Raw genomic sequence first — 14,856 nt, 5'->3', positions numbered from 1 at the left:
ATTTGAAATCACCACAATCCTGCAAATACAATATATTATATCAGTATAGTGAATGTACAAAAATCACTCCCAGGCTACTGAAAATTCAGAAATTATTGCGAAAAATGCAATCAGGTTATAATCACAATAATTTAAATATTGATATGAATTACCGTTAACAGGATATTTCTCAATATCGCAAAAATTAAAATGACATTTTAATCTAAAATAACAATATAGCAATAATTAGTGCAGGCAATAATTTCTGTATTTACAGCAATTTGAATTTACCACAATCCTGAAAATACAAGATATCATATCAGTACAGCTAAAATATTTAGTGGATGTAAAAAATATAACTCCAAGGCTAATTTGAATTGAAATCATATAAAAGAGCATAAGAATATATCCTATTTTCCTCTTATATTTTTTAAAATTTTGATATATACATCTCTCTTTTTGGTACTTATGACTTATGGTGTGTTTTCTTTAAAATGTTGTATCAGTTAGAAGGAAAAATCTATCACTGATGACAAAATTTTAAAAATCAAAATGAATAGTTATTTAGAAAAAAAATCCAAATGGTGTTACTTTGGTCAGTATTCATAACCGTTTTAAGAGCTATATCAATCTGGTTGTTACTAGAATACAAAAATCGCTGAGATAGAACTTGGTCAATCTGAGCGAGGCAAGCAATTATTAAATAAGAAAATAACAAGTTTTTAATCAACCTTTGTAAAATTCAAATACAACCTAGCAGGAACCAAAAAAGGATAATACTGCACTATCATCCTTGGAAGAAAGATTGTTTTTACTATACTTACTATTGGTCCAACACACATAGCTCCCATGTGAGATTTAATAGCCTGAGTTAGGGATACAAAAACTCTCTCTGTAAGGGGAGTGATCACCTCTCTTGGACTGGACCCTATGTACTCATACCCATAGTCAAAGTCAGCATTCAATGACTGCAATGAGAAAAACGGTAAAAACAACTAATACAAATAATACGTAACAAAAAAAGAAAATTGTGTACAAATAGTGATAGATCACAATAAAATATATTTACACCTAAGGGATGACATCAAAAGTTCAATGTAGGATAAAAAACTTAATTCACATAGTTTTTTCGATTTTTGATATACAAAACTGGCAGAATTTTAACCCCACCCCCCAAACTATTTGATTTAAGTTATTTATCCTACATCGATCTTTTGATGTCGTCCCTAACAGACAGATCATTTACTAACACAAATGAAACAAATACACCTTATATTATACTGATACACATTCTGATTGAATTTTTTTTAAATTTTGTATTGAAATAAAAATGCAGTAATGAAATCTAGTTAAATCTATCATTCCCTTGTTTTAAACAGAAGAGCAAATGGAGATTTGTGATATGTATCTTAATAAAAATATATCGTATTTACAGTAATTTTTATCTACAGATATTTACTATAAATGTAGAAACATCACCTTGATAGTAATAGATCTGTTGTCTTTATTGAAGTAATATCTAAGTTGAGCACTCCAATCAAATGAGTTTGCCTCAGCTCCAGCATCAGATTCCATAATTCTCTCAATAAAATCTCTAAGATGTGCCAGCAATGCCAAAAGTGAAGACAGTTTTTGTATTTGTCCTGGGAACAATAACAGTTTGAGTTCTGATGGATCTATTTTTTCTTCCTCTATTTCAGTCTCTTCTTGTCGTAATTCCATTGCAGCAGCAGCAGTTATGTTCATGGTATCTATAGGTTCCATTGTTTGAGGTTCTACTATAGCTACAAATAAAAGTAGTCAGTATATTTATTTTAAGTCAAAAGAAGAATAAGTTTAGACAGTTGGTCATGTAGGTCTTAAAAGTTCTAGAAGGGGATCTCCTATACTTGGCAGTCGGGGAACAATAAAAGTGGAAAAGGGTGTTGTCAGGATCTGTATTTTAATGTTTTTATGGTGTGTTTTTTTTTTTAATTTGTTCCCATTTGTTCATTTGAACAGATGTTAATTGATATGGTTTACTTTCAGAATCAGCTTAGAATACTTTCATGGTTTTTGTCATGTTTAAGATTACAGCTTGCAGAAAAGCTGTCTTTGAATTAGAGTATGGGAAGACAATTATTTAATAGCAGTATATTTCTGAATATTTAAGAAGAAAAAAAATGTATTTCTTTTAAAAAGAAAGTCTTTCCATTCTTTTCATTTGATTTTGGATAGATTTGAAGTATCATACGAATTTAAGGATATATATATGTACGATCATGTTCTTCACCGGCTTCCAAGTACTTACATATACCGTCTCCTCCATTTTCTGTTTCCTCCTCTATAATTGGAGTTCTACTTGTATCTGCCAGATCTAAGAGAGATCCATCTTTCCTGGAGGCTTCCAATGATGCTCCACCATAACTACTGCGAGCTCCGGCTACAGATGCATTCTCATCTTCCATGCCATCTCTTTGTGACCTAGCAGCTGAGGATGTAAAAAAAACAGACTTTTTTTTTTTACATGTAAAAATTATACTTTTAAATGTGTTGAAGACCTATTGGTGGCCCTGGGCAATTTTCTGCTCTTTGTTCAGGTATTTGTCTGTTTGACACATCCCACATTTCCATTCTCAATTTTATTTTAATATTAGAGACAACTGGTTTCCATTAGTTCTTTTAAAAAGAGAATAATCGTGATATACACTATTAGTTTCTAGATGAATAATTTATTGTTGAAAATCTTAATAACTAATCATAAAGTCAGACAGATTATTTGTGAATGATTATACATTGAAGTTAACAAAATAATTAAAGAGGTAACAAATAACTGAGGAAAAATTTACAATGTGAGCAGGAAACATCTTTGAGGTAATATTATGACAATGTCTTGATATGAATACCTTCACTTTCAGTTTTCTCCTTCCTTAGTTTGGCTTCTTTATCTCCCTCCAATCCTTTCAGCAATAATGTGGTAGCCTTAATACTTGTATTTATCTTTTCTAATGCAGCCTGTAAAATATTATATATAATTATTATAAATAAGATGATGAGGCATGATTGATGGTGAGACAACTGTCACCAGAGATCAAATGATGTGGATGTAAGCAACTATAAGTCGTCTAGGTACACCCTTCAAGTATGAGAAAACCCCATGTGTAATATACCTCTGTCTACAGATAAACTAAATTCAGGTTTTATAAACATTTTGGAAACAAAGTTAAAATAAGCTAGGTGTCAAAATGAACATGCATTTTGTATTGAAAACAATTTTTACTTGCAAAAATACAGTTTTATAAATGAAAACATAGTAATTCAATGGAAGAAAATCAAAAAGTCAACTTGTCTTCAATGTCGAGTCTCCATACAAATGACATCTTGTCCAATCATATGTCCAGTAAAATTACAATCCTATTACCATTTCTGACTTAATCAATCCATTCCCATGCTTAGTAAACAATTGGTGATAGAGATTTCTACTAACCTCTAACTTATCTTTGGTGCCATTTTCCATTTCCTTTAAAGCTCCTTCAATTGTTTCTGTCATCTGTACTTGAGTAGCTAAGTATACTACTTCAGCCACATGGTCTAAGGTCCAAGAGCTCTGAGAATCTTTGTTTTCATCTGTTAATAACTGATCTGCTACCGAGGATGCTCGACTTTGCTCCTCAGCTTGTTTCTTACTTTGTCTACTGGCCTGTCTACTACCAGTTCTACTTGAGGCTCTATCTGTTTAATTATAGGAAAGTTCTTATTATTTTTGTTATAAATCTGAGTTACAGTGTAACCTGCCTAATCGGACTCCTGAGTTTTCCAACATCCTGCTTTAACTGACACATTTTCATAGTCCCAAAATATGCCTATCCTTGAAGAAAATCCTGAGTACTCGGACACCCTACTTTATCCAACATTTTTTTCTGGCCTACAAAGTGAGTTGGATAACACGGGTGACACTGCATTTCCTTCTGACAGTTTTTAAAATAGTAACATTGTAATGGGAATAAATTAATTTTATTTTTATTTTTATTAAATTATGTCGTTCTATAAAAGATAAAGACTGATGTGTAATTTGAGAGATGAAAAAACTAAAAAATCTAAGTATGTTGTAGTTGAATAACAGTTTAAAATTAACAATAATGTTAAGTCATAATAACTCATTAAGTTGTACTGAATCTTACTATCTCCATATAGATGCCTTTATTTAATTGATTTTAACTGTATCATTTGAAAAGAAAAATAATTAATTGAACACAGTTGTCACTGCTGAAATTATTTTAACTTCTTAAAATGAAAACTGTTTAAGTGATGATTGTACCTTTAGCATTTTGTTTAGTAGCTGATCCGGATTTTTTAATGGTTACTTTACGAGACCCAGCACTTCTAATCTGTCTCGTTTTAGGTCCTGCTTTCTCATATCCTAATGCTGTGGCCATCTGATGTTGCAAAGCATTCTTTAGACCTTGAATAAAACTTGTCAGCCATGTTTCTATTTGTCCTTCACATGGTACAGGCTAAAAAAAATGTTTTACTTTGTTTATTCTTTTATAAAAAATTACCAATATATCATAATTTCTTTATATTAATATTTATTCTCTTCAATTGTTGAAGAAACTTTATTTATACTGCATACTGCACTAACACTTGCTGAAATTTTGTTTTTAAATGCTGACAATTATACGAATTTTTAGTGTTTTAACACCACATTTGTGCTATTTCTCGGCGGCCAGTTTAATAGGGCTCTTCACGGTTAGTTCAACCATATTGGATAGGGGCAGATTTTTTAGAAAGAGGTGGAAATAGTATGAAAGAATGGGAAATCCTATGTGTGTTTCCAAGCAACTGCTCAGTTTTAATGATGTTTTCCCATATTTTTCACACCATTTTTACCTCCATTATGAAAATCTACCCCCTATCAAATATGGCCGAACTAATCGTAAAGAGCCCTATTGGTGGAGGGAGCTGGATTGCCTGGAGAGAAACATTGATCTTCTGTAGGAATACTGACAATCCTAGTCAATTTAGATTGGAGTCAAGTGCACCTGCCCTGGCTGGGTTCAAACTCACAAACTCAGTGTGTTGGCTGGCTAGTGATTACAGTACTACGTCAGTAGTTAAACTGCTTAGACCACTTGGTCACTGAGGCCTTGCTGAAAATAATATAATTTTAATTGAATTTGGTCATGTGACATACCTGTAGGAATTCTAGCCTCTCTCCCAAAACACTGTTGACACCAGTTATAATGTAGTGATATTTCTCATTGTCTTCTACTTCTTCAAACAACAAACTGCCCACATTCTCAAACACTTTACCAATGTAAACATTCACTTGGTTTAGGTCATAACCTAGAATACAATAGAACACTGGTCAAATATATGTATACAGTAATAAATACAGCTATAAAAGAACTCTGGTCCTGATATTAGACATGTACAATTAAGATTTACTATCAAAATTATTCAAAATTCTTACCGCTGCTGATTGTTGGTGATTTTTGCAATTTTTGCAATTTCCACAGTAACCTGAAATTTTGTGGTTGAGAATGAACCTGAATAAAATCAAAGGTAATCCAAGAATATATCATACCATTGGATCACTTAAGCTTATAGTGTGAACACTTTCTGTTTTACTAATTGAAGGGCTAAACTTTTATACAAAAATTAAGTCAATTTATTGCAAGATTCAAAAGAAATTATTTGATCAGTATTCATGCAAAATATGAAGCTACAATGTATCAATCTCAGAAGTTAAAAATATTTTTGATAGTTACCATTGCAGACTATGTGTAAAACATCTTCCATTGACAGGAAGTAGAATCTTGGGAAAATCTGTCTTCTCCTTTCTAAATGGTTCAACAATGATCGTCTACACTGCTCCAAACTATGATTCATGTGCTCTAATATTACCAAAATATCTGAAAAGAACAAGAAAAGAATAACACATTATAGATTATATAAGTTTTCTGATATATATGAAATGCATCCTGGGTAACATCAAACTTGAAGCAATTATTATTTAAAGGTAGATAAACATAGTTTGTGACTGAAAACCTTAATACTAGATATCACATAGGGTTTTTTTAACAATCAAACATTGGCCTTTGCCTTTTAAAACCTATTTTCATTGGATTGTGCTTACTGTAGAAGGCTGTTATGTAGTAGTAATTTGTCTTTTACTTATTTTCATGCAGGGGCTTAAAAAGGTGGTAACTTTTGTTCTAAATCACTTGTGTGAAACACATTCATTCTGTCAATGTAATAAAAACAAACAATTTTAGTGGTATTGATTTTTCAATAGCTAATAGTTTGAAGAAGCCCTTGTCTAATCATGTGCAAATAAAGGTAGAACTTACTTTTTCTCTCACAGCACTGTCTAACATTAGGATTTTTCTCTGTAGCTCTCATCAGGAGTCTAAAGTCTCGATTGACAACAGCAAATCTATTGGCATCATGTGACAAAGATGTTCGAACATCAGCACCAGAAAATATCTGTAAACAAATTCATACTAATTAATTTATAATTGAATTACCTCCATCATGGAAAAAGTATGATGCATTTCCATTAATTTTTGTGTATTCTAAAGATTACACATAAATTTTCTTTTCTTAAGTTTCTTAGGTTATCTCCCCTCTTTACTGCAACCTTCTGAGAGTAATTTTACAAACACATGTAGTGAAAATAGAAATCTGTTCCTTTTTCTAGAAGGGAAACTAACATAAGAATAGAACTTCCCAGCACTGTAAGTAATATTCACAAAAGTAAACCATTGAAAGAATGATAAAGTTAACTTCAGTAAAACTTCATCTGATTTATACTTGGTGATTCTAACATGTACTTGTTCATGAATCAATTTTCCATTAAACCTGTACAGAGAGGAAAACTAACTGATACTTAAAAGCTCACAAAACTTTAGTTTGGGCTTAAACAATGAAAAAAAGAACACTTTTTTACTGACACATTGACCCCAAAATATCTATTTTATTTTATATATATACATATTGTATCAAAACTTATAGACCAATACTTTGATCATTGAACACAGTATTTTTTCCTTGCTTATTCAAAGCCTAAATTGATTGACAACAACCCTTGAAAACCTCTATAAATCAAGTTATTTGGCTCACTAAAAATTTTGAAAATACAATTAAATCATGAAAAAATCTTTAAAAAATCTAGCTTTGAGGATTTTCATATGACCCTACCTCTTCTAGTTCAATCCATTTATCCTGGACCTCTAACCACATGACAAGGACAGCTTCTATCTGTTGTAATTTCTTCTGCCATTTAATAATATCATCCAGGAAGGAGCCAGCAGAACTTTGCATTGCTTGTAGTGCCACCTGGTGGTTCTCTAACTCTTCAAAGATTGGTCCACTTTTGTTCAATAAGAATATCTGCCCTGTGTCCTGCATTAAGTAAATCAAATACATTTCAATTTTATTTAATTGTTGTATGTTTGAAATAAAGTGAAATAAATGAAAATATGGAAAACTGAAATTTTGTTTGTTTAATATCAAATTTACTTATATCATTAAAGAATTCAAGGATTTGGTGTATACAAAGTCCAGGAACAGAAGCTCTGAATACACATCATTACCATTACATAGTGATATTATTACTTATATAAAATATTTCAAGTTGCTGTAGTATTTTTACAAATTTTAAAGGAATAATGTGCATATTCATTTACATACTTTTAATATTTGAGTTTTTTTCAATATCTAATGACAAATTAAAGCTCATCAACAAACTGTGTTACACCAAAAATCCATCAAACCCCAAAATTTCATGCTCCACACACACAAAGGTATGAATGGCTTTCCTTATGGAAAATTCAAATTCAAGTTATCAAGTTTTACTCTCAACAGGTAAAATATTTTTAGACTAAACAATGTATGTTATGATGGTGCATTACTATTATTTCTTTCTACTTTGACAAAGTAAATTGGGATGCAAATGGGAGACTTTCATTTCTTATGGATCAAGTTAACAACACGTTCATTCTACAAATGTCTGAGTAAGGATAATTCTGAACTGAATGGTAACAAATGGTGGTATGAAACGAAACTACATAACAAGCTAGATCAAAAGTCTTACTTTTGTAAGTGCCAGTTCAGTACAAAAAATGGTTTCCAAATCATTCAAATTCTAAAGATGTTTGTGTTTGTTGTATGTTTTGAAAATTATGTGTTTCTTTTATTTATACATGATGTGCTCTTATAAATACTAAGATAGTGTTTGATATAGAAGTCTGAATGCTTGCTGGGTGAAAAGCAGAATAATGAAGGAGATAAAATTCACTAAAATTTGTGATATTTTTTGTCCCCTAGGATTGATATAATAAAATCAAAGTATTGTATAAAAAATACCATTAATAAAAATTAGTACAAGTAAAAAATAGCTAATATTAGCATGTCTAAAATTTAAAATACAAATACAGACTCAGCTAATGACAAACAAATATAAAAAGCATTTATTCAACATCAAATGATTATGAAAACTGAAAATTATATCTGCTATTCATTACAAAAATTCTACAAAATTTAATCATGTTATTGTAATTGCAATCTGAAAATGTAAATTGAAAGATTTATATTTTAATCTCTAATATGAATGAAAACGTGTAACTAAATTCAGTCCCATAATCTTATAAAATTGCTAGCTACTGTAAAAGATTAGATAAAATGAGAAGACGAAGCAGACCACACACATTATATACCTTAATTACACTATCCTTCATCTGTAAAAGTAGTCCATACAAATTATATACCAGGAAAATGCTTTATTTTGTAGTTTAAGAATCGGAATAATTCTAGTGAACATTTTAAAAAGGCAAACATCAAAACTTTGATCTTGACAATGTCCTTAACAATGGAATCATTCAACTAAAGAGGCAATGGTATTATCATTTTTATGCTCATTGTTGAAGGTCGTACAGTGACCTATAGTTGTTAATTTGGTCTCTTGTGGAGAGTTGTCTCATTGGCAATCATACCACATCTTCTTTTTTATATTTAGTGCAAGATCATTGAACTAATTCATACTTTTTTTCAAATCTGAAACAGTAAATTCACCAATAATCGTTCTCAATTTAAAATTGAATGCTTCGTGTGTTGAAGTATCAGCTCTTATTGTATTAATAGCTTTTCAATATTGCTTTCTGAGCTATCTTAAAACAATGATCAGGGATCAGGTATGTAAAGGGTACCAGATTCTACTTTAAATATCTATAACTTATATATGTATAAATTGTATACTGTCTATATCATGCAAGTATAAATATATCAGGAGTAAATTTTTCTGTCACATTCTTAAAGAGTAACTAGTTTCCAAATAAAAGTTAAGCTCCATGCTCTAACAGCTATACTTATATAAACTACTACTTATATAGAATTTTAAAACACCTTTTTCTTTCCCTGTAAAGAATGATAATTAATAATTAACTTAAAGACAAGTAAAATTTTACTAATTCAAGTATACTCAATTTTTTAATTTTTTTAGTTTCTGTTTGATATCAGTTCAAGATTTAAATATTTCAAAAATGGCTTGAAGAACATATTTGTTTTTCGTTTATTTTTTTATATAAATAAGGCCGTTAGTTTTCTCATTTGAATTGTTTTACATTGTCTTATCAGGGCCTTTTATAGCTGACTATGCGGTATGGGCTTTGCTCATTGTTGAAGGCCGTACGGTGACTTGTAGTTGTTAATGTCTGTGTCATTTTGGTCTCTTGTGGACAGTTGTCTCATTGGCAATCATACCACATCTTCTTTTTTATATTAACAATACATTTGAAGTAGTAGAAATCATGATTGAATTAAAGCTAGCATTGAATACAAATGTGATGTCATGCAAATGATGTGTAATATGTATATCTACATGATGTCTTGCTTCTTTTTTTTTTTTAAAACCTCTTGTCTCTTTGATAAACTAGCATTTGCACAATGTATAAAGCACAAACTTTTACACCAAATATTAATCTGTCTCTGCAATTATTTTTTATAACTTCAAAAATGTTGCAGTACGATTAGGAAAAATAATAAAATAAATCATATTTTGAAAATAATGAAAACCTTCTCAGATCAATATGTGCTTGCTTCATTGTACAAATGCCTTTGATGATAAATGCCTTCAAATACTGTTGATTTTTGTAATTATTGATTTATTGATTATTACCTGTCCAAGGTTCAGTAAGGATGATGGAAGTGAAGCTATACTGCTACGTTTATTTTTGCCAGTGGAGCTCTGATTGGAGATACGACTAGTTGTTCTGGCCTGACTACGACTTGTTATAGGCAGTGGAGGCTGAGATCCTCCTTCACTCTGGGATTCACTATGTTGATCCTGTAACACAATCAATTACTCAAAGGTTATCTATATATTTAAAATGAAGAATAAAAGAGATAAGAACATTGCTGTACCTTCAATTAATTCTACTCAATGTATGACACAAATATGGCAAAATGTAAGATGTTTTTAAAGATTCAGCAAAAGCATTCATTAGATTTATTATAAAACTAGAGAAATGAATTTGATGATTGGCCAACTTGATTTTGGCTGGTTGCAAAATTTAAATGTTCATTACACTGAAGAATAAACTATTGATAAACTGGGGAGAAAGACTTGATTTTGTAAAAGCAAGCAGTCCAAGCAATATAACTTACAGGTGCAGCCACTAGTTCTTGTTCAGTTCTAACTCTGGTGTGAAGTCTCAGTTTGAACAATTTACTGGTCCAAATCTCATCATAAGTCTTCAATGACTGGTCTATAGCTAAATCTTTCACAGCTTTCTGGACAATAGCCCTAACATCATCAATATGTTCTAAAAAAAAAATCAACATGATTTATCAAATAATGTACCAAATATATATATATATAAAAAAAGTTGGGTATTGAAAACATATATAATTGGACAGAAGGTAAGTAAATCAATAAAAGATCATACACTCTTAAAATGAGTTAGGGTAGGTAGTAAATATCAAATATAAATATCCAATACCTGATGGGAAATGGAAACTCTTAGATATGATCATTATTTTAGTAACCTTTGTGTCTGGATTGCTTTTTAGAAATAATTTACCGTAGAAAGGGGTGTATAGTCCGCGTTTTTTTTCCCTGGGAATGAAATTGATGGAAGGGGTGCAGACTATGCAGTACTATAGGATTTCGTGACATTTTTTTCCATGTTGGGATACGATGTTGAACGAGGTTTGGCCAAGTAAACAGAAACATCATGTGTTGTCAATGTTATAATGTATTCTTGACAACTCTTTGTATTATTTAGAAATAAAATAAACAATCTAACTGTATTCTTGACTACTCTTTGTTATTTGTTTTTAATAAAATAAACAATCTAACAGTGTTGACTTAGTAATTTGCATAAAAATCAGCCTTTGATCGAATGTCCGCTTTGTTTCGGATTTGGTCAAATTTGTGTCATTGCATCTTAACAGTGTACCTGAATCCTGAATATTAATGAAAGATGAACCCTTCATTGGTAAAACCATAATAGTCAAGTTGAAAGCTAGTGAAATCTTCCCAAGATCGGTTTTGTTTAATGTTATTCGCGTGAGTACAGTACAAGTAAACCACGATGCGCCATTTTGAAAATGTGTGATTAAAGTATAAAAAATTTTCGTATTCCGACTTTTTGTGTTTAACTCTTAACTTATCGACGTAAATAAATCAAGACCTAACATTTTTTTAATTGTAAATCGTAACCATTAATACTGAAAGTGTAAACCTGAAAGAAGTGGAATTTTGTATACGAAACTATATTTCCAGGTGAAAGGTCACATTGTGCAGGTGTAACGTCTTACATGAATGAGTTAACGGGTTTGTGTGTAAAGCAATTAATTAACCATGTCAACTTTTGACAAGTGATGAATGTAATTCAATAACCTAAGGCAGTTCTTCAAAAAAAGAAATGATAAGATTAAAGAGTTATAATATTTTAATGAGTTCTAATCAATTTTTAAACATCAAACATCAAACTTTCGATCTTAAATGGTTGATCTTTAATTTTGTTTTGTTTAATAGCATACCAAATATTTATTTTTAGAATTTTAAACAGTTTATTGGCTTGGGCAAGCTACCACTTTCAATGTTATCAAAAGTGATAACACTGATAGTTAAATGTACATGATTGAATTAATTAACATTTATTACATGAATACAGTTCTTACTTTCATTGTTTAGGACTTTAAATTAATTAGTAAAGAATGATAGTCTGAAAGACGATTTAATTGAGCAATTAAACAGAATCTTTTGAAAACTTTTAAAATAGATTAAATACATATCTTTTTAAGTCCTCTTTTACAAACTGATCATAATTTTATATTAATCATCGATCTATTAACAACAATGATTACTGCCAGTCTTTAACAAAGATTAAAAACAAATCTTTAAAGATCCCATTCAAAAACTTATCTTAAGTTTTAAGTGACTATCGATCTTTTCAACAACAATACTTACTATATTGTCGATCTCGGCAAAAAAAATATATAAAAAAATACGCAAATTCGGCATTCTCCGTCATTGTTCGCGGACCCGATCTTGTCAAAAGTTGCCGCGGACTATACAAGCGAACTAGACTTTTTCCTCGATATTTGGGGATGAAGAGGGGGTGCGGACTATACACAAATGCGGACAATACACGGCCGTATACGGTAAGAATTAATTTGGTTAGTAAACAGATTCATAATTCATAGCACATGTTTTTAAATACTTACTTTGAAGACCAAGGCCAATGAACTCTTTGAGGGTCATTCGTTTGAGAGTGTCATTGTCAATATTGACAGCGCCACCTGTCACACGTACAAGTAGCTTCAGATGTCTTGTTCTCATTGCAGGGTTACTGAGATCGTCTATCAAAGGCAGACAGGCCTGCAAAGAAAACACAAAACATAGATATATACTTAATTATAAAATTTCTATTCTCAAATGAATAATAACATTTAATTCTTTAAATAAAATTTCCTTTAGATTTTTAACATTTATGCATAAGGCTTATTTCACAAGTATTCAAATGTGTACTAATTAATTAATTAAAATTGAAAACTTCCGCAAACTGAATTAAGTTACTGTAGCATGTTTTCATATCATGTTTGGCTTATTTCCACCAATATGAAATTTCTACAATTTTTAATTTGATTTGATTTTTGGTGTTTTTAACACCACTTTTAAGCAATGCATTTAGGCTATTTCGTGGCTGCCAGTTTTTATTGATGGAAGATGCCAGAATGCCCGGAGAAAACCATGTCCTTCGATAGGAAAACTGACAATGCTAGTCAATTAAGATTGGAGTCGAGTGCACCCGCACAAGCAGGGTTCGAAATCACAACCTCAGTGTGGACTGGCTAGTGATTACAGAAGTAACTACTTAGACCACTTGGCCACCGAGGCCCCTACAATTTTTGAAGTCTTAAACATCAGTTAAAAGAAAGATAAATTGCAAGGGCCCACAAATATTTAGCCTGTGCATTCCCTTTGGACATTCTCATGTTACATTACCTGTATTGTAGTAATAGACTCATGTAATCCCATATAAACATCCCATGTAAAAACATCTTCAGGTAAAGCTCTAACAATGTCTAACTGTTTATTTGTCTCCTCTCGTAAAAACTTTGTGTTCATCTTCTGCCAACGGTGTCTCTTCCATTCTGCTTGTTGGTCATCAATAACTCTGAAAAATTACAAGTTATATTTATCAATAAACATGCACAGATGTAATAATCTTCCCCAAACGTCAATTTTCTAACTAAGAATTTACAAAAACTAATTTTCCATCTAAGAATTTACATCTTGGAACTGTACGAGGAAATTGTAACTAGCTCATATAAAACAGTTATACCTATGTTAAGAATTGTGAGATATTTTATATCATAGTTAGTTTGATTCATTAAGGTGGTACCTAACACTACAGGGAGATAACTCTGTAAAATCAGCAGAACGTTTTAATGGCGTTGTGTTGTTTTAACAGGGAATATCAAGCTTCTCAATTATCAAAATAAGTTTTTGTCAAACTGCTATATAACCAGTGTAATTTTTCTGATTAAACGGTTGGTTCAAAGTTTTTGAAATTTTTACATTTTTGTCAAAGGGTCAAACTAAATACTTTGTCAAAATTTAAAGAAAATTAAACGAGCCAAATTAATTTTAGTTCAGGTGTTAGGTACCACCTTAAAAAACGAAAAACATTTGTATTGTTCTTGTCTGTTGAGCTTTGGAATAACATTTTACAGGTGATAAGAGATCATAAATGTTATTAATATTTCATAATGTTTATCAACCAAGTAAACAATTTAGGAATATAAAGAATATGTAAAAGAACTGCTATTTATATTACCTGACAGTCTCCCATACTTGTTTAAGGTTGTTCAGCTCATGTCTACATCTGCAAGTATAATAAAAAATATCACACCAATATTCATTATTAATTATAAAGAATAAATATCCAAAATTAAGTTATTTTCAAATAAAATTACTAAAAAGATTTTTTTTACATACCCACTACCCTTTGAATAGGAATTCTTAATGCTGTTTATTTCTTAAATAATACTTTAAGGTTCATGACAGTAGCTTATCATTGAAAAAACATGGAACTTAACTTATACGGTAATTTAAAACATGAATATAGCCAAATCTTGAAAACAGAATAAAAACAAATAAATTGTTCTAAGAAACAGTTGTATGAATATTATTAAAATCCACTGAATAATTAAGAGCCTGTAAAAGTTGTGTTTCAATTAAAAACTTGCATTTTAAAAAGGACCTTCTTAAGACTTTAGGCTGACTTTAGACATCTATGACCCTTGTGAATGTGCTATTCCGATGCATAAAAAAATTGGAATAAATCCTTTGAAATCACAATATCAGTGTTGATTTGGTGAACTTAG

The 14,856-nt window shown here is 30.7% G+C and overlaps 1 protein-coding gene across 1 annotated transcript in view; it reads right to left on the bottom strand.

The window, feature by feature from the left end:
* The window catches only part of LOC143079128 (uncharacterized), a 95,105-nt gene that overhangs the window by 52,797 nt on the left and 27,452 nt on the right, over window positions 1-14,856 (bottom strand). Inside the window, exons 27-42 of the mRNA XM_076254324.1 lie at window positions 14,307-14,354; window positions 13,472-13,643; window positions 12,691-12,844; window positions 10,624-10,781; window positions 10,136-10,303; window positions 8,679-8,699; window positions 7,162-7,365; window positions 6,312-6,447; window positions 5,730-5,873; window positions 5,153-5,304; window positions 4,277-4,472; window positions 3,446-3,690; window positions 2,865-2,973; window positions 2,270-2,449; window positions 1,459-1,763; window positions 804-947 (exon numbers count right to left, since the gene is read on the bottom strand). Coding sequence (XP_076110439.1) covers window positions 804-947; window positions 1,459-1,763; window positions 2,270-2,449; window positions 2,865-2,973; window positions 3,446-3,690; window positions 4,277-4,472; window positions 5,153-5,304; window positions 5,730-5,873; window positions 6,312-6,447; window positions 7,162-7,365; window positions 8,679-8,699; window positions 10,136-10,303; window positions 10,624-10,781; window positions 12,691-12,844; window positions 13,472-13,643; window positions 14,307-14,354 — 2,536 coding nt within the window. The remainder of the gene's footprint in view (window positions 1-803; window positions 948-1,458; window positions 1,764-2,269; window positions 2,450-2,864; window positions 2,974-3,445; window positions 3,691-4,276; window positions 4,473-5,152; window positions 5,305-5,729; window positions 5,874-6,311; window positions 6,448-7,161; window positions 7,366-8,678; window positions 8,700-10,135; window positions 10,304-10,623; window positions 10,782-12,690; window positions 12,845-13,471; window positions 13,644-14,306; window positions 14,355-14,856) is intronic.

The sequence above is a fragment of the Mytilus galloprovincialis genome, chromosome 6 (assembly GCF_965363235.1).
Source record: "Mytilus galloprovincialis chromosome 6, xbMytGall1.hap1.1, whole genome shotgun sequence".
Taxonomy (NCBI): domain Eukaryota; kingdom Metazoa; phylum Mollusca; class Bivalvia; order Mytilida; family Mytilidae; genus Mytilus; species Mytilus galloprovincialis.
The sequence above is the reverse complement of the archived record's forward strand: the minus strand, read 5'-3'. Positions and strand labels throughout refer to the sequence as shown.